The sequence below is a fragment of the Lampetra planeri genome, chromosome 1, assembly GCF_965212315.1.
Source record: "Lampetra planeri chromosome 1, kcLamPlan1.2.h2, whole genome shotgun sequence".
Taxonomy (NCBI): Eukaryota; Metazoa; Chordata; class Hyperoartia; order Petromyzontiformes; family Petromyzontidae; genus Lampetra; species Lampetra planeri.
In genome coordinates this window covers 5,950,516-5,969,675 of record NC_136107.1, presented here as the reverse complement: position 1 = coordinate 5,969,675, position 19,160 = coordinate 5,950,516, and the positions used below count along the sequence as shown (strand labels likewise).

Genomic DNA, 19,160 nt, shown 5'->3' with positions numbered 1-19,160 from the left:
GACACATTTACCAAGCCTGCAAGAAAAACATTGATGCGCAGATAAGCAAGCAAACGGAGATACCAATAAGACCGATAAGAAGACCCAAATAAGGCGATGCCAATGCGATTTGCGAAGAGGAGTCTGCCTATAAACTACTGTGAGTAAATCAGCAAGAAGAAACTGTACAGATAATATCATTTTTCACGGATGTGGTTGCTTGCGTACAACAGAAAACTTTCCGCAACATTGCTTAATGTTTAAAGATGCAGTCATCTGCGTCAGTGCACTGTCACGAAAGATTATGACAGTCTTCACTGTGCGAAGGAAGTACAAATTGTATTTTTCATGCACCAACTCTTGGGTTGGGATTGCAATGGTCCAAGTGTTTGCTTAAACCCCTCTGTCCAATGCTAAGCATTAATCGAGAGCACCTATCGTCAAAGAGTTGTAGATGTTACCCTGTGTAAGTGTGATCTGCGCTTCTCTTGATTGGTTGGGACCAACTCAGCCCCAAACAAAGTGTTCTTCAATTTTAAAGTCTCAAAGTGTATCCCTGCTGTAATGAGCATTGGGCGACATTTATCCCCCATTGGTGGCCGAGCCGGTGACAGGAACTGCACATTTCCATGAGGAGAGCCAGCCTATCCATCGGACAACCGCTTGATGACACTTATTTTATCGATCAAATAATGGCAGGTCGAGATCAACCCACCTGTCATATGAACTCACAATCTTACCAAATTGTGGGATGGAGCGCTCTCACCTCTCTGCCACCAGGCACTCTCCTTATCGACATAGATGTCCCTTTATACAACTGTAATGCGGGCGTAAACGTCCTCGCGGATATGACGTCACGGGGGGAGGGGTTAGGTCACGTGAGAGAGAGGGGTAAGGTCTTAAGGGAGAGAACCGGAAGAGACGGGAAGAGAGAGTATGGGAATAGAGACAGGGTGAGGCCACGCAGGGCGGAGAGTGGAGAGTGGCGAGATCGCCGCGCGGTGAGACTCGGCACCGTCGGCCAGCGGTGACCGGGCACGGGAGGAACGGGGAGCAGCGGTGGAGCTGCAGTGAGAGCAGCCGGGGGACTGCACAAGGGAACCTGCAGCGGAGCTGCATCGGAGTGGAGAAAGGCTACGGGAGCGACGGCAGCTGTCGAGCTGCCAAGCGAGGAGGCTCTGAGCGAGGGCCATGTGGGACAAGTTGTAAGAACCTGAATAAAGGACAACGGAGACAGACACAGTGAAATAGTCCTTTATTACACAACTTTAGGTGGTTTCCTAGGTAAATCCATCAGCAGCCATGGCCAATCCACTGCTGGAGGAAGGCATCCCCAAGCCGCTACCATCTCTCATGCTCGTGATGTAACAATCCACCCAGCACCTGCACACCGCGAGTCGATTTCATCGCTCCATCTCCCCAGTGGAGGTTAGCTGGGATGCGTTCCAATCCTTCACTGCCACTCCATCATTTTTCTTGACCATCAGCCACTATCCTTGCTAGCAATGCGTTCTGCCCAAGCCCACTTGCTTTTCTCTCAATGCAATTCCCAGCATGCATCTCTCCATGCTTTTTCAGTTTTCGTTCAGCATTTTTCATCCAAACCCATGTGTCTGAAGCATGTGTCATCGCCGGTCGTATGCACTGATGAAGCATGTTGAACTCAAGGCCAAATTGCTCTGTTACTTTTTTTAATTATGAAACTCAGCTTTCCAAAAGCATTGCAACCGGCTCTCGTCATCCACCTAATTTTTTCATTTGAAATTTGGATAAACATTATTTGGAGGTGGGGAGTCGGGGGATGTCACAGAGCTGGGAGGGTGTACGGGCAATATGAATTGGAAGCGAGGTCCCTGCTAAAGGGGACAGACTCTAAGTAAGTGGGGATGTGTGGTTTGATTGCTGTGTTGCGGTTTACTGGAGGAAGGGCCTTTGCTATTGATGCCCCCAGGGTCTGGAATGCTGTTGCCAATAAATTGAAACTTGAGTCACTACCTATGAGATCTTCACTCAAAACTGCTCTAGAGGAGTTGTACACCCCTAGCTGCCAGTGCTATTCAGTGACCTAAAATAAAATGTTTCGCTCCGGATGATCGCTACAAAGTATGACCTGTGTTTTGATTTAGTGTGCTGATCTTAAAGGTGGAGTGACTCATGCAGCCAGCTATGGCTGCAGGGTTTTGGTAGTACATGTTGTTTATGCCATTTATTGTGAAAATTCTGTCACAGTTCCTATGATTGCTTTTTCATTGCTTTCATGGCTTTATTTTGGTGATTTCGAAAAGTGTATTGGTTTAGCCATGTTTGTTTGTTGTAGTACAGAGTTAGACTGATGGCCTTAATTTAAGCTGTCTTGTGGTTGTTGTTGTTGTTGTTTGACTTGCATCCCACTGGGATTTTTGCACACAGCGTTGGTGTACGGTGTTTTTTCTGCAATATTTTGCTGTCTTTTCTTGGATTTTCTGTTTGCACTTAGTCACATATTCACTTTAAGATGTTTTTTTGTTCATGTTTTTGTTTTTTGTTTGTTGCGGTTGCACCCGATTCAAGAGCTGAATGGCTCACAGGGCTATACCTAATAAATGAACTTGAACTTGAACGTTGATTGCACTTGAGAGTCTGTGTGTGTGGTTTCACAATCCCGTTATTTATTCCTACGTTAGTGCATCAGCTATTTATGTGGAGGCGGCTCATTAAGGTACATGCTGTATGGGTGCTTAGATTTGTTAAGGACATCAGGGAGGGCTGCTGGGAGAGTAGGGGGCGACAGACGAAAAAACAAGTCTATAAATCCGGTGAGCATTAGGCATTCGTAAGAGTGAGAGGCCTCATTTTGGAGATAAGCTCATTGATTCGTGCCCTTTGCTGACCCATGTGAGAGCTCGTTGAGATTCACAATTTCGCTTGGAAGAACAGAGTGCTGGACTCACAATAACCGGGTTGCAAGTTCAAATTCATGTCAGTTGTTCACCCAAGCCCATCATGCACCTGGGGGTGTACACACGGAGTATGATTTTGTGGGAAGTCAACAAGGTCGTCCTGATGAACAAAATGACCCCCGCCATGTGAATGTGTCATTTCTACCACTGGATCGAGGCAACCAATAGGGAGGAGCGCTGCTTAAGTAATTTAATTAGAAGTGAGACACTAAGACTGGATTTTTGACCGTGCAGACAAGTTCACTAATGTATTTTGTGTGAAATTTCCAATGCTGAATTTTGGCTATGATGTCACTCAAACAATGGTAAATGTAATGGCTGGGTTTTTAACATCTATTTCCTGACAGACAACACACTGTTACTTGCCCAAGTCGACTGCAAAATGTGATTACGATTAACAAGAAGCTGACAATGTGCATCACAGAGCGTTCCACAAACCGTAAATTTTCTTTACCCATAAAAAAAAACTTCACAAAAAAACACTTGCAGATTTATGTGACAAGCGGCGATATGCGCAAAGCCCGGCCGGAAAAAAATATCGACGCGTAAACTCATCTCCAGAGCGGCACCACACAATTAATCTCCGTCCACCGCCGGGCTGATAAGCCGTGGACGAACAATCCATTCGGAGGTGACGCTACGGGAATGAGAGCAAGTGAGCAGTGGATCTCAGGACCGGTGGACAGTTCGCTCCTTCACGAGGCAGCCACCCCCCAACGCCCTCGTCCTGACTCGCCACAGCGGGCAGTGCTTTGAACTCCACGGTGGCCTCCTGAATCTGAGAACATCACATTCGAGCCAACCTTACACATTTGCCACGCAGCGTTTGACTTTTGACGTTCATCATGGGGGGAGGAACCTAACGCTTTGCACACAACTCATTTGCGCGCCTGGGCACGGTTGCGCGGCTGCAAAAATGCAAAAAATCCCAGGTGAATCCGAAAACGCTCGCCACGTTCGTCATGAACTTGGCCCCGCAATAAGAAAAATATACCGAAGGCTAAATATTTGGGCGAAGGCTCTTCTTCAGAGCAGAGAGAATTATAATCTCTTGTAGCTGTAATGTGTGGTACTGATTTCCTTTCACACACACAAAACTCAATAATTAATTGGTCAAACATCCCATTACAGGATCCCCGTGAAAGAAACGCTCACAACTCAAAAATAGAATACCCATGTTATGTATAATGGGCATTTTGCTTTGTGGACATGTCCATTCCATACGAATATGGACTTTTCACCACCACCTCCTCAGGGCCTGGAAATAAAATTAGTGCCACTGCCCCACGTTCGGCGCAATGGCTGTTGATTTGACTGTTTCATATTCGTGTATAAAGAGCGAGATTCAAATGTTGACCCAACGGCCTAAACACGTCACCTCGGGCAATTTACCTCACTGTGGGTAATGGAGACAATCTGCACAATATCACAAAAAAGGATATTTAACAAGTGAATTGGGCTCTAAAATCTACGAATGGCTGTAAACTAAACATGCACAATGTTAGCTTAAAATGTGGTCAACCGTGCTGAATACAGCAGTTTCAGGCCAAAGTTGAATTGCAGGGGTACATGTGTTTTATTATCTGAAATGACTTCAGCAGGAGTTCCAAGTGTGAGGTGCAGAGATGAGTGAACGTTTAAAGGGCAATGATAACATAAACAGCCACGTATGTTGGTAAAGGTTCACGAGTTCAAGGTACAGATTGCATCATCCCGTGTTCTCACACATACTTAGTAGCCTGCTTGCCCAGTTTGCAAAGCGGGAAAGTGGACCAGGCCTCGATTATTGTCACAGGAGCCTGCGAGCTGTACCCGGGCCGTGAAGCACTCACGCAGCTCCCCTTGTGAAGGGGGACTACCCCCAACCCCCTCTCTTTTTAGCGAGGCCACCCTCAGACACAATCCCCACATCATGGTGTTAACAAGGAGGAGACAAGTGGCGTCAGTGCCGTCTCTCGTGTGAGGTCAACTTCAGTGCTGTGGCTTTTGTAAACACAAAATTACCAAAAACAATATGAGCTTGGAATAGCATATTCTTTGGGTCTTTTTCGGTAAAGTCACATAGATAGGTTAAAAAAATAATAACAACAACAATTACTAAAAACTACGACGTTTCGATCGCAACACAAGTGTTCGTCATCAGAAAGAGTGGAATGCATATTAGCTAATGCAAACATGTGTACAAACTATTTCATATTCAAATATGTAAATTATGTGATTGCTTCCCTATGGATATAGAAGGGGAGGAGGTAGATGGGAGGGATATAGGGAAGGGGCCAAACCCTGCAAAGCTCACATTGGATTCAGATGCCACGTATAGGTCATGGGTTTGATCCTGAGCACACTACCTATTTATTTGGAGTTTTCATGTTCTCCCCGTGGATTTTTATCCGGATCCTCCAGTTTTTCCCTCCACACATAAAAATGTGCGTACGAGAATATTTGGCCACTATAAATGTCCACGTAATAAGCCACTTTGTTGAGCTATTATTTGTGGTCAAGTCACTTCTGACCACAAATAATAGTTAGGACCATGCCAGCATGCCAGCATCTTCCCAGGTACATTCCAGGAAAAGCGTGGCTCGGTTTGGAATCGCCAGTGAGAATGCGGCAACTGATGAAGATCTCTCATTAAAGCTGCGAGGGGAAGTTCTCTGAGCAAACTTCTCTTAAGGTCAGCTCAATACAAGAACTAGGGATTAAAGGCTCAAACAACCTTTGAACCGTCAAATTTCCGATCGTATGTATGTTGAACTTTTTTCGCACCGTACTTAGCCAACCGTGCAAATCGGAGGTGGAGGGGAAGGACAACAAACTAAACGCAATTCAAACGATTGTAAAAGGAGCATACTGACTGCAGCACCATCTGGCTAGATGTAATTTCTACCGCAGGCCCTAGTTACCGAATGCTGGGTTTCTCAACAGCTGTCCTCGTGACCCCTCATGGCCTAACTTTCTGTGCTTACCAACAATCGGGTGCAAGCGGTGGGCACCTCCACATTCCTGGAGATACTTTGCCTTCACCTCGTGGGAAGTAACAAGTGGCCGTCCAATGAAGAGGACTGGCGCCCACCATAAGACTGCAGAATATCCACCAACGGCTCCGGGCCATCAACAGAGATGGGATATGCTACATGCTGGTTTTATGGAAACATTATTGGATTTATACTTTCTATATTCTTTGGGTTTTTCGTTAAAGTCACGTAGATAGGGTCAAAGAAAATAACAAAAAAATAGCAAAAAACTACGACGTTTCGATTGCAACACAAGCGTTCGTCATCAGGAAGAAAAAAGAGGTGGACAGCTGCTGAGGCAGATTGTTTTAAAGGTTTAAAATGGGTGTAGCCCAAGGATCATAAACGAAGTGGGCAGGGCTAGTGATGTTAATGTGAGAAATTAGCAAGTTAATGTAAGATCGGAGAGCGGCCTCCACGAGGAGGCAGAGGTGGCTATGTTAATGTGAGAGATTAGCATGTTAATGGGAGATCGCAAAGCTGCAACGTCGAGCTCGGCGAGCGAGGTGGCTGTGTTAGTGTGAGAAGTTTAACCTGTTAATGTAAAATCAGAGAGCCGAAAATAACAACTAACATCGGAAAGTGGTAGGATGGGAACATCACAGCCAGTTATGACTTAAACTGGTTGATAACGTCCATCCAATGATTGCTCAGTCTATACCCATCTTCTCGATTGAAGTCGTGTCTGTATATGTGGATGGCTTCATAAACGAATTTTTGTTTATAGCCAGTGGGTTGGCAAAGTACCTTCGTCTTGGAGAAATGAAGTTCGCGTGAGCCCACCGCATTTAAACAATGATCAGCCACGATCGAGGTATTGGTCCTACCGTGTTTCAGATCTGCCTTATGTTCACGAACACGGTCTGAGACATGTCGCTTCGTTTCCCCAATGTAACTACTGCCACAGACACAGCTTAGTTTGTAGACACCGGGGTATTGCATGTCAGGGATCACATCCTTCAAAGATGGGATCAGATCACGAATTTTATGTCCTGTGTTAAATCGAACCTGGATCTTGTGTTTGCTGATGATTTTGGAGATTTTTTTGGTGACCCCTGCTATGTATGGCAAGGTGATGGTTTTGATTGGGTCCTCAGATGGTTCTTTCCCAAAGGTTGGGGTGATAGCTTTACGGATTGTGTAGTCTGAATATTCAATCATCTTGAGAGATTGGTGTACATGTTCCAGTTCACTGGCTAGGTGATGGCGGTCGGAAATACATCGAGCTCTATGGTGTAGAGTTTGATGAGGGAATTCTTCTGGGATGGATGGTGGTGGGAGTCAGGTTTTAGGTAGGCATCCGTATGGGTAGCTTTCCTGTAGACAGAGTGTCCCATTGAGCCATCTGGTCTCCTTTCGATTAAAACATCCAAAATGGTAGCTTGCCATCCTTTTCCACCTCCATGGTGAATTTGATGGCTGGGTGTATAGAATTGATGTGGTTGAGGAATTGGTTCAGAGCTGGTCGGCCATGTGGCCAGATGACGAATGTGTCATGTACATACATCTTCCAGAAGGATGGACGTAGAGTGGATGCCTGGATGGCATCTGTTTTAAATTTTCCCATTAAAACATTGGCTACAACTGGAGATAAGGGAGAACCCATTGGGGTACCTTCAACTTGTTTGTAGAAATTTCCATTCCAGGTGAAGTAAGTGTTGGTGAGGCAGTGTCTCACCAGGGACGGTACATCAGCATTCAGTCCTTGTTGGGCCAAGTCTTCAATGATTGCAATGGTGTCTAGCACAGGAACTTTGGTAAACAAAGAGACTACATCGAAACTAACGAGCAAATCACCTGGAGATAGTGAGATGTCCTTAATTAACGATACCAAGTGAGCCGAGTTAAGTACAGCTGAGGTGGTCTTACCAGTGAATGGTTGTAAGGTCTCAGACAGAAATCGAGCCAGTTTGTAGGTGGGTGAGTCAATAGTGGAGACGATAGGATGAAGGGGTGTACCCCCTTAAGTCAAGATTTATCTTTCTCTATTTTGCCCCTTTCATAACGTTTGCCTTAAAAGACTAAAATTTAATATGAACAAAAAAACAATAAATGCTGCCATTCAGTTTCAGGCTCCAGCTCGCTCAACACACTAACAGTCTTATCACAGCACCACTGTCCTCTTGTCATCCACAGCGCCGGCTGGCATTGTTCGGACAACGTCCACCACGCGGCCCCCTCTAATTACGCCGGGGCTTGTGCAGTCAATGCCCCTTGGCCCTTTGGCCCCTGTGGCTGACAGCTGCTGCCCCTGAGGCCACTCTATGAGCACTGGTCGTCGCTCATCCGCCCATGCTGAGCACCAGCTGCTTCACGGCCACACTCATTAAGCAGGCACCAATTGAACGCCGGGGGTGTGTGGCGGTGACGGCGTAAGCCTGGCATCCTGGTGATTTGGAGATAGGGTTCGTGGATCGTGCAGAATATAAGCATCTTCGTGAGCCTGCTATCTAGTAGAGTAAGATGGCTGTAGGGCAAGTAGGTCACTGAGTCTTTATTCCCGTGTATGTTTGTGTTTTCTCCACATATTTGCATCTACTGGTGCATGCCATAAAACACAGCAATTATTCATTCAAATCACCCAATACACGACAATTCAGAGAGCAAATTTGAGAGATTTTTCCTGGATAAAAGAATACTTTTTGAACAATTAAATGTTAATTAATTTGAGAGATATCAGTTGCCATGACCACCAGGTGGCTTCTGATAAAGTCGTGCAGCCACGACAAGCAGTGCTCATTTTAGAGACCCCACAGCAGTGATGATGATGGGGCCGAGTTCGCCTTGGCTGGAATTGATCTCATGATACTGAACTCCAAGATATGCTGATAGAAACAAATTATTACGGAGGTTATTTGGTTGGTGGACGAATATGTTACGTAATTGTATGCTAATTATCAAGATTATCACGGGACCTTTTTTACCAGTATAAAAGTATGAAAAATAAGAATAGGTTTTACCCTTTCTGGCAATAAAACAGGTGTTAAGATGTTCAAACACCCAATAGATACCTTTTGGAGTTGGCGTGGGCAGATTGAAAAATATATTTCTTTAGAACTGATGTTTTTGTTTACATAGCCAACCGATTATCACGGTTGGCTACGTACATACATGCCCATTTGAGCATGGAGACATTCTGACATGGATAACCACCATTGGACAACCACTGCTACGGGAAGTCAACAGTGGCTATCCTATGGATAAACTGACACTTGCCATGAAAAAAACACCTGGAACTTCCAAGATTGGCCCGGGACCACTAACCAGGATCAGTAACAGCCAATGTAAGTTTAGTATAAGCACACATGTCAACACATTCCCTTGATAGTGATGAGCAGACGTCGAAATATATTCATCATTATAAGTGGAATTATCAGCCGTAACGAAGCCACTGCTGGATGAAGACTTCCCCAAGCCGTCGCCATCTCTCACGACCCTGCGATGTAACAACTGAACTGGAGTATGCCGTTCTAACAGCCGCTCGCAGTGAACTCTTCTGTGTGCGTCTTGGCTCTGCATTGCGAAGCGGGAGAATACTGCAGGACATCTGTCCATCTGTCAGCGCAGTGTCTATTCTGAGCGCTGCCCGTTGAACAGCATGACACAGGTTCAGCGTGTCTGTTTACGTTACTCTACCGTCCTTCCAGAGTGCCTATTCAAAGCCGAAAGCCCCTCCCCCGACAGCAATTTAATACAATAATTGTCGTCAACGTAACCCAAGGGCAATCCTCTTCTCACTGTACTCATCTAAAATGTTAACATAAACCGCCCACGCCAACTCCACATCATGCATCAGGCACACCGGGATGTTTTTTTATTCGTGGGAGGTTGGCGGGGGGTGTGGAAAGTAGCCACCGGGGACCTATGTCGAGTAACGGTGGTCCCGTGAAGGCTACTGATGGTGTGCAGCATGTGCTTTAACTTTCCGTCTTAAAAGATTTATTTTAAGTATGCACACATCTTATTTTGTCCCATGTTGTGCATTGTACAGCATCCTAAGATGTGGCTACATTTTGACGCCTTAGAAATCCAAACTCTGTTTTTATTGCATCTCCCCCACCCCTCTGTGTCCAATTTTTTTATTAAAACGGAATTTGCTGGGTATTTGTTGTTACGCAAGCAGCTGCACGACACTGCAGTTAAAGTTTCAAATCACAGCAAGCCCTTGCTTATTAGTGTAACGGCTTGGCAGGATTTAACTCCTAAACCACTCGGCCAAATACCCAGCTTGTTACATAACAGCAGCCAAGTTATTGAAATTGTCCTGTCATTCATAATATTGCAGGTCACCAAACGAACCCAGGACACAGAATGTGTAATTCACACTTACTTCCAGAATTGCAATAAAACCCTCCTGCTATTTTTGTCCTCTGAAAATAACGCACTCAATTTAGCTGCCAATCATGTTAATCAGAAAGATTCAATAAAATATTTTGTTCATAAATAAACGGAGTTGGAGATTACGGAGCGACATGTGTTATGGTAACTCCACTGGCTTTCTCTTTTTCCTGGTCACTTTTCAAAACGAGGCCAGCAGTAGCTCAATAAAAGGCTGGAGGGATGAAAGCACATATTATTATACTGTACAATACAGTAAAACATAAGCGTGTGTGTAAACTCAAAGAAGCGATGCAAATGAGCAATGCGCGACAGATCTATGGGCGGAAACATGAACGTGATTTGACTTTTTAAGACTTTTCGTCTTAAGTTTCAGGAGGGTAACTGCTAAGTTTTCGCAGTGGGGTGGGGGGGCAATGATTTCTGTGTGTAAATAAAATGTAAAAAAATTCAGGTAAATTGTAAAATTTACAAAAAATTTGGCCCATGACGCGGGCACACATTGGCCTACTCTTGGGCATTTTCTGCTGTCCTGGAGGTTCACGATTCAAATCCGGCGGCTACCCTGGTTATTACTGCAGGTGAATTAACTGTAAAACAAAAACATGCGCCGTCTGCCTCACAGTGGACATTAGAGAACTCGTGACCGTCATTTACAAAGAGTGGGTCCATTATGTGCGGGCGTCATGGTCCAAATTTGAATAATTACTCCAAAATTAATCAATTTTAATTATACATAGAAATCATTGCCCCCGACTGCAAAACTTGGCAGGACCCTCTTGTAAAATACTCATGACATTCATTAAGGCTTTCTCGGGTCAACAAGCATAATAATACACAAGATATATTTTGGTCGTCCTCATCCAGTTGTGCCAACTTCACATTCCCATGACTGGATCCAGTTTATACAATAACATCTGAAGATTGACTGAAAATGGTCACCATTTGTCGAACCCATGGGGATGATGGTTGAGCCAACTTCTAACCAGAATTTGAAGTAATTCATAACTTTCCAATTGGGAGTCAAGAACTCGATTTCATTACCACACACCACTCATACTTTTAAAATATTTAATCTTAATACTTTACAGGTCTAAATATTATAATTGCTATCGAAAAGAACATATTCTGGTGTTTCTGGTTAAGTGTCATAGTTAAGAGCCAAGAGTAATTTCATTACATTCTCTTCCCATTGTAAACCAATATGCATAAGCTACAGCAGCCAATAACTCAAAGCAATGACTCATTTATGAAGAGACTAGACACAAATGCTCGAATGACGTGATAAATAAAAGAAAACAGATGTACTGTTTTTCTGCTTCTTTCGCGCCATACGTAGCCAAACGTGCGACTCAGAGCTGCGAGGGAGGACATAAAACTAAACTTCAAAAGCAGTTTCAAATAAATGAGTATTGAATCTACATTTAAAAGTGCATAGCTCCAGTGGCTTCCTAATATCAGAAGGAAGAGCGTTCCAGACGGCCGCAAAAGCGCATCTGAAAGCACGCGATGCAGTGCAACATTGTACAGCCATCAGAAAGTTATCACCAAAGCATCACAGATGCCAATGTGGCCTGAAATGAGGTGAACACACTGACATGTTTCTCTAATAATAATTTACAGCTTTGCCAATACACTTCTGGATGAAGGCCTTACCGCACTGTGTTGGCCATGAGGGTTATTTGATTGTCGTTTACCACGTCAGATGTGTGAGGTGATGAAGCAGTAGGTGACGAGAGGTCCCAGGACATCACTCACCGCTGATGCTGGACGAAGCCAGCAATCAAGCTCAGATAGCTGGGTTCATAGAGCTATTTCAACTTTTTGGTTTTATTTTACCAGGTAATGCCCACCGAGCTATAGAGTTACTTTTCAGAAGCGACTTGAACACAAATGATACCTAAACGAAGTGGCTTATCATATGGAAACTTATAGCAGCCAAATACTCAATACAAATGTTTCTAAATGTGGAGAGGAAAACCGGAGGTGCGGACAAAAACCAACGCAAACGAAGGGAAAACACGCAAATTCCATAAAAACATGCGTCAGGGTTGGGATCGAATCCACGACCTACATACCAGGCGAGTGAGTTAATCTCGGCCCCGCGGCACCCAGCATTGTGATAAATCAATAATCCACTGCTACCTCTGCTTGAGGCACTATCTTTGTCAAGCAGAATCGTGTCTCCCTGCTCAAATGAGCATTTGGCTGTGCTGGTGGCCCTCAGCCAGTGATCTACAATCCTACAACAGGTGCTGTGCTATGGTCCAACCACTCCGCACCTCGCAACCGCACTCTTCCATAAATCCATACAGCGAGAATTTGGATTAGTCACAAAATCTGACATTCCAGTGTGTAATGCTGCCGTACAAGAACTGGTAAATTCCAGAGAGAGATGGCGACATAGCAAACGATGGCCAGGAAGATTGGGTCATGTTGAAATGGGAAAGCAAAAGCAAATATGCATGAAGACAAACATAAGGGTATGCAATATTGTTACGTAATTTACAGTTCGTGTAAGAAACAGCAGTTGGGCCGGGAAGAATCAGCAAGCGAAATAGATATTGGCTGAATCCTACAGCTCAGTTGGCCATCACAGACCGCCTTTTTTTCCACATTGTTCCGCAGCTCGTTTTACCAAAACTGAACACATCCCCCAGGCCACCGGCACCATTTTGCGAGGTAAATCGCCATCCCAGTCCCTAAGGGTTGAGAGATCTCAACGTAAAAACAAACGGATGTGTGGACATTAATACAAAGATAAAAGTTACGGCAAGAGATCTGTCTTTCTGCAAAAGGTAATAGAAAGTGTAAGAAATACAATATTGGTCTGTACAGAAAAACATAATATGGCGTTATTTGTTGAGGACTTGGAGCACCAATAATGTTAAGCCAGTGCCAAATCACTGGTTGTAAGTGCGGTTATAATTGTGCATTTTGCAAGCATGGGAAAAACATCACTATTGTCCATGTGATTACAGCACCAGCTGGAGGAGAGCTTAGGGTGGGATTGCACATGAAGTTAATAATGTATCTGATCGGGTGGTGCTGTGCTCCAGGTCCATGAATCACAACTGGACGATTATCTGAACTAGTCTTGGGCCTCCCCTAGGTCGCCTCAGCCTCAAATGAGTACCTGGTGCAGTGTGTAAACATCGCCATTGCGGAGACAAAGGTGGTCGGGCGTGGTGCTGGCCACTCACCCCGTCGTTCATAGCTGCTCGCTAACAGCACATTCCTCCAAAAGTCTCTGAAGGCTACACAGGGGTGGAGGAGGGATCTTTGCCTTTTGTTTGTTATATGATCCTTATGGCAGCACCCTGGGGTACCAAATTATAATAAATGGCCGAGGCAATTAAATATTATATTTCTGGGACACTATTTTTTCCAGGGGTGTACTTCACTCCGCGACTGGGGTACCAATCAATCCGAAATCAGTGCCACTCTGCGATGTCAAAACGCAGCGAGGACGATTGCACTGAAACCCTGTACGCTCGTGTACGCACCGTAGTGGTGCATCGTGAGTACAGCTCGTCGAGATGAGTCGATTGCCGCATCGCCGACCATCAACAGACTAAAAATGACTGCATCACGGACATTATGCCAGAGCCGGGCTACTATGGTACCCCGGGGTACCGCCATGAGGTTCATGTGAATAAGTTCCAAATGTATATTTGAAACACTGCTTAAGGTCGTCACGGATCCCCATGGTATTGTCCCAAAGAAACCACAGCTTCTCTTCGCACTCCATTATGCAATCCGCAGCTGCGATGCCTGAATTCATGCCACATGGGTATGAAACCAGAAGCCAGCCAAGGTCCACTGAGCTGGACCTTGCTTGATGCGACCTGGCCACACGTGATAGTTCAGCGAAGTGGCTTGTCACGTGGAAATTTCGAGCAGCCAAATACAGTACTCTAGACGTATGTTGATTCTAAATGTGGAGGGGAAAACAGGAGGACCTAGAGAAAAATCGACGCGGCCACGGGAAGAGAGACTTGCAAACTCCAAATATCCAGCAGGCGTCACAGGGTCGAGATCGAACCCACGTCTTCCTGTATAGCAGGCGAGGTAGTTCACATCTCGCCACCGAAGCGCCCCAACTGCAAAGACTGCAACTCCACAAGACCCCTGACAATCACATCCCATTAATCATCAACCCAATTAGTGGCAATTGCACCACGATTGACACGCATGAACATCAGCATACTGCTAATCAACCATTAACCAGCGCGTGTCGAGCAAATAAGCCAACAGCGACACAACATATGAACCACATCGAACTAACCAGGCCAACATCCATCACTCTACTGATAAGCGATACATGACCACGTGCAGTGTCACACCGTAACGCACCAACCATCAGCACTACACTAATCACCACACACCTCCAGGCAAGGACGTCCACCACTCATCACACCAATCGTCTCCACAATCACACACACCGACCATTAACCATGGCTCGCAAACCATTTACCCACGACACAATCGAAAACTTGACATAAAAATGGAAATATACATGGCTGACCGTACTACTTTACAGCCATTTAAGCACCACGCCACGTATTAACCCCCCCCCCCCCTACTTGCACTCATTATGAAGAGCAAGAGCACCCATTAACCACATCACTGACACCCGTTAACCACACCACCCACACCCATTAACCACACCACCGACACCGGTTAACCACACCACTCACACCCATTAACCACACCACTCACACCGATTCACCACACCATCCACACCCATTAACCACACCACTCACACCCATTAATCACACCACTCACACCCATTAACCACACCACTGACACCCGTTAACCACACCACCCACACCGATTAACCACACCACTCACACCGATTCACCACACCACTCACACCCATTCACCACACCACTCACACCCATTCACCACCTTACTGACACCCATTAACCACACCACTCACACCCATTAACCACACCACTGACACCCATTAACCACACCACCCACACCCATTAACCACACCACCCACACCCATTAACCACACCACCCACACCCATTAACCACACCACCCACACCCATTAACCACACCACTCACACCGATTAACCACACCACTCACACCGATTCACCACACCACCCACACCCATTAACCACACCACTCACACCCATTAACCACACCACTCACACCCTTTAACCACACCACTCACACCCATTAACCACACCACTCACACCCATTCACCACCTTACTGACACCCATTAACCACACCACTCACACCCATTAACCACACCACTGACACCCATTAACCACACCACTCACACCCATTAACCACACCACTCACACCCATTAACCACACCACTCACACCCATTCACCACACCACTCACACCCATTCACCACCACACAGCCGCCGTGCCCGCACTTACCACCCACTCCCGCACTCGGTTGTGGAAATTCTGCTCCCGCAGCGCGACATCGTCTTCCATTTCACCGCGGCCCACGGGATGATGACATGACAGCGCGCAGACGAGGCGCAAGAGCTGCCCCCGCTGTGCTGCCCACTCAACGCGTGCTGCCTTCCTCGTCACGTACTGCCACCACCACCACGGTCCAGTGCACGTGCTGCCCCCGCGGTCCACGTGTTATCCCCCCACCCTCCTCCTCCTCGCGCGCTGCCCTCCTGCGTCGCGCGCTGCCCCCCCTCTGCCGGCTGCGAGCAGCGTCTCGCGCCGCCGCTCTTCCGACTCAAAGGGCCCCGCCCACGTCCACAAGTCACGCCTCCGTATCTGACGTCACAATGCCATATATAGAGAGAAGAGTGACGTGAGGGTGAGGAGTTCCCCAGTGTGACGTCACGTACACGTGGGCGCCGCAAGCGGTGCTTGGTGGCTGGCGGGCGTCTTCGTGCTCGGCAAACGGTGTCGGGGCATCCCCGCTAAAGGGCGTGGTGTCCCCGAGGTGGAATCATGGGTTCCTTAGGCGATACGTGTGTTTGTGTCAGTGGTCGTCTTGCGGATGGATTTGATCGTCGCCATAGAAATGAGGAGTTTCCAACATTTTAAATATTCAAGTACCTGTAACATGTATAGGGACGTCTCCGTCTCTCTCTCTCTACCCTCTGATATAACCGATGTACCTACCTGCCCACCCTCCAAAATTTATTTAGTTTCGCCTCCGATGCATATGGATCAAATCGGCTCTTCCCTCCGGACTCGATATGCCGAGTACAGTAGTTGAGTACCACTTCGGAAAATGTCAAGTGATTTTCATATTTTTGGTATTTACTATATTTCTTACCTTATGCTATTCGTTGCGCACGGTTGCACTGTACTTTTGCTCAGTCGGTGTTAGCCGCTCAGGGCGTTACAAGTTTCTCTTTTCGTCCCTGTTGCTCTATGCCCCCTCTACCGTTCCTGTTGTATTGTGCACCGATGCTCATTTTTATTGAGGACGATGTTGGCACGTAAAATAAAGATTGTATTGATATGGGGGGAATGCCCCCCCCCCATCGCAATTGTGAGCACTGCCAAAGATGAGTGCTACCCATTTTATATTTGGAACACCGAGATACAGATTCGAGTACACAATGTGTCATGTAGGCACACTTGGCATGAATGTTACAACGATCCATATGTAATAAGTATGGCACCAGTAAGCACCGTTTTATAGGTCATGTGACCCCTTACAGCTGGTTTGGAACGTTCTGAACGAAGCCAATATCATAAATGCCACATTCATTGGAACTATTTCTATTTGAAAGTATTTGAATCGTTTATGATTTTATATTACTGAACTATTAAAATAGGCGAGTAAAAAAATGCGCATTATTTAATTTAACAGTATGTAATTATTTAATTAAATAATACTACACCTTACATTTAATCAATGATAAAATAAATGTACTTGTATAAGTGCTTAAATGTTGTTAATTATTTTTCCAGGCATGTGTGTTTGTGGCTGTGAGAAAAATTAACAATACAAGATGGCATTCAAAGCTCTACACGGGAGGGTACACGAACTGACTTGCTGGACTGCTATTTGGACACCTCGAGCCCAATGGGTACGGGAGTTCCGCATCCCTGCGTGATTTACCAACCCTTGCCTCCAATTCACTGGACCACAGGTGTGCATCATTGATGCTACTGCTGCTGCATTATATGATTCTGTTGCTGCCAATGCTGCCTGCTGCTAATGATGTTATCTATCCAGGTGTAGTAGGTTCAAATTAGGTGCACACACACGCAACTTGGAGGCAACACTATTTATTAAACGGTAAATAATATAACACTCTACATGAGGTGGTGACCACCTTCCTCAACTCACTAACACTCTGGAACACGACACAGACTGGACCAGGCAGGCAACGGCCTGCCTGGCCCAGGACGACGACTCGGGACTTGACGACCGAAGATGTCTTCACCTTGGAGTACAGTACAACAGCAGCCTCGCTCTGCGTTCACACCACGCTTATATTTGGTTTGGCGTGGCTGGCTCCGCCCCGGCGTGGCTGGCTCTCTTCAGGCCACGCCTCTCTTCCCAGGACACGCCTCACTTCCCCCACCTCTGGGAGGGTCCGGATCCCTCCACCACGTGACCCCCCAGGCACCCCCTTGGGGCCCCCAGCCTTCGTACGGGCCGACACAGTAGTGACCTTTCTCTGTCACTACATCACCCCCCCCCCTGTATAAACACACAGCCGTCCCCGGCTGTAACACAACTGTGAAACATCGAAAAGGTGTGCCTCCGAACCAACAACATCAATAAATGACCGGCGACCGATAAGAAATACAATCACGTAATATATACAGAATCGACGAGGGTAAAAGGGAACCGCATAGAAAACGGGGAATTAACAACAATTATACATGAAAACTGGCTAACCCACTTATGCTCCAGCACAGCCCCCCCCCCCCCGTTAGAATCACGCATGCAATGACAGTCACCCGTTAGCACCCCCCCGCCTTTCCGACGTGGCGTCACAACTAGTAGCACGCGTCGGCCATATTGCACAACATGCACCCTAACAACTGAGGGATACAGTCCCAACGTAACAGGACAACTCCACCTGAACCTTACGAATCCCCAGCCCACTGTTTCAACGCACCTCCGAGTGTCTCACTCTCCGGGCCGTCAGGTCAAGCCATCAGACACAGCATGATGGGACCACACTCTCTGAGCCATGTGAGCGCACAGCCCACTTGGCTAGACAAGCCACGGAGTGTCTCGATCTCCGGGCTGTCAGGTCAAGCTGTCAGACAGCATGACGGGACCACACTCTCTGAGCCATGTGAGCGCACAGCCCACTAGGCTAGACAAGCCACGGAGTGTCTCGATCTCCGGGCCGTCAGGTCAAGCCGTCAGACACAGCATGACGGGACCACACTCCCCGAGCCATGTGAGCGCACAGCCCACTAGGCTAGACAAGCCACGGAGTGTCTCGATCTCCGGGCTGTCAGGTCAAGCCATCAGCCATTGCATGACGGGACCACACTCTGAGCCCTGTGAGCGCACAGCCCACTAGGCTAGACATACCACGGAGTGTTTCAATCTCGGGCTGTCAGGTCAAGCCGTCAGCCATTGCATGACGGGACCACACTCTCCGAGCCATGTGAGCGCACAGCCCACTAGGCTAGACATGCCACAGAGTGTTTCAATCTCCGGGCTGTCAGGTCAAGCCGTCAGCCATTGCATGACGGGACCACAACGTTCATGTTAGACACGCAACACTCACTGGGCCATCCTGGTCAGGACCTGCGCCCCAAGATAGGTGACAGCCAGCAGCACAATTACAAATCCCTGGCAGCATGTCACCATCGCAATTTAACACCATCACAACACATACAATTTGAATTATGATCCCCCACAGAACTGATCCAATGCCGAACAGGTACGCACAATTTGTGACGATCCCGAATAT

At 46.7% G+C, this 19,160-nt stretch overlaps 1 protein-coding gene across 3 annotated transcripts in view; it reads right to left on the bottom strand.

The window, feature by feature from the left end:
• LMBR1 (limb development membrane protein 1) overlaps positions 1 to 15,877 on the bottom strand; it is an 82,437-nt gene extending 66,560 nt beyond the window's left edge. For all 3 annotated transcript variants that reach the window (XR_013588332.1, XR_013588334.1, XM_078614966.1), the window contains exon 1: positions 15,670 to 15,877. Coding sequence is in view for 1 of the 3 variants with exons in the window: in XM_078614966.1 (XP_078471092.1) it covers positions 15,670 to 15,729 (60 nt within the window). In the remaining 2 variants the exon portion in view is untranslated. The remainder of the gene's footprint in view (positions 1 to 15,669) is intronic.
• Between the last annotated feature and the right edge of the window lie 3,283 nt (positions 15,878 to 19,160).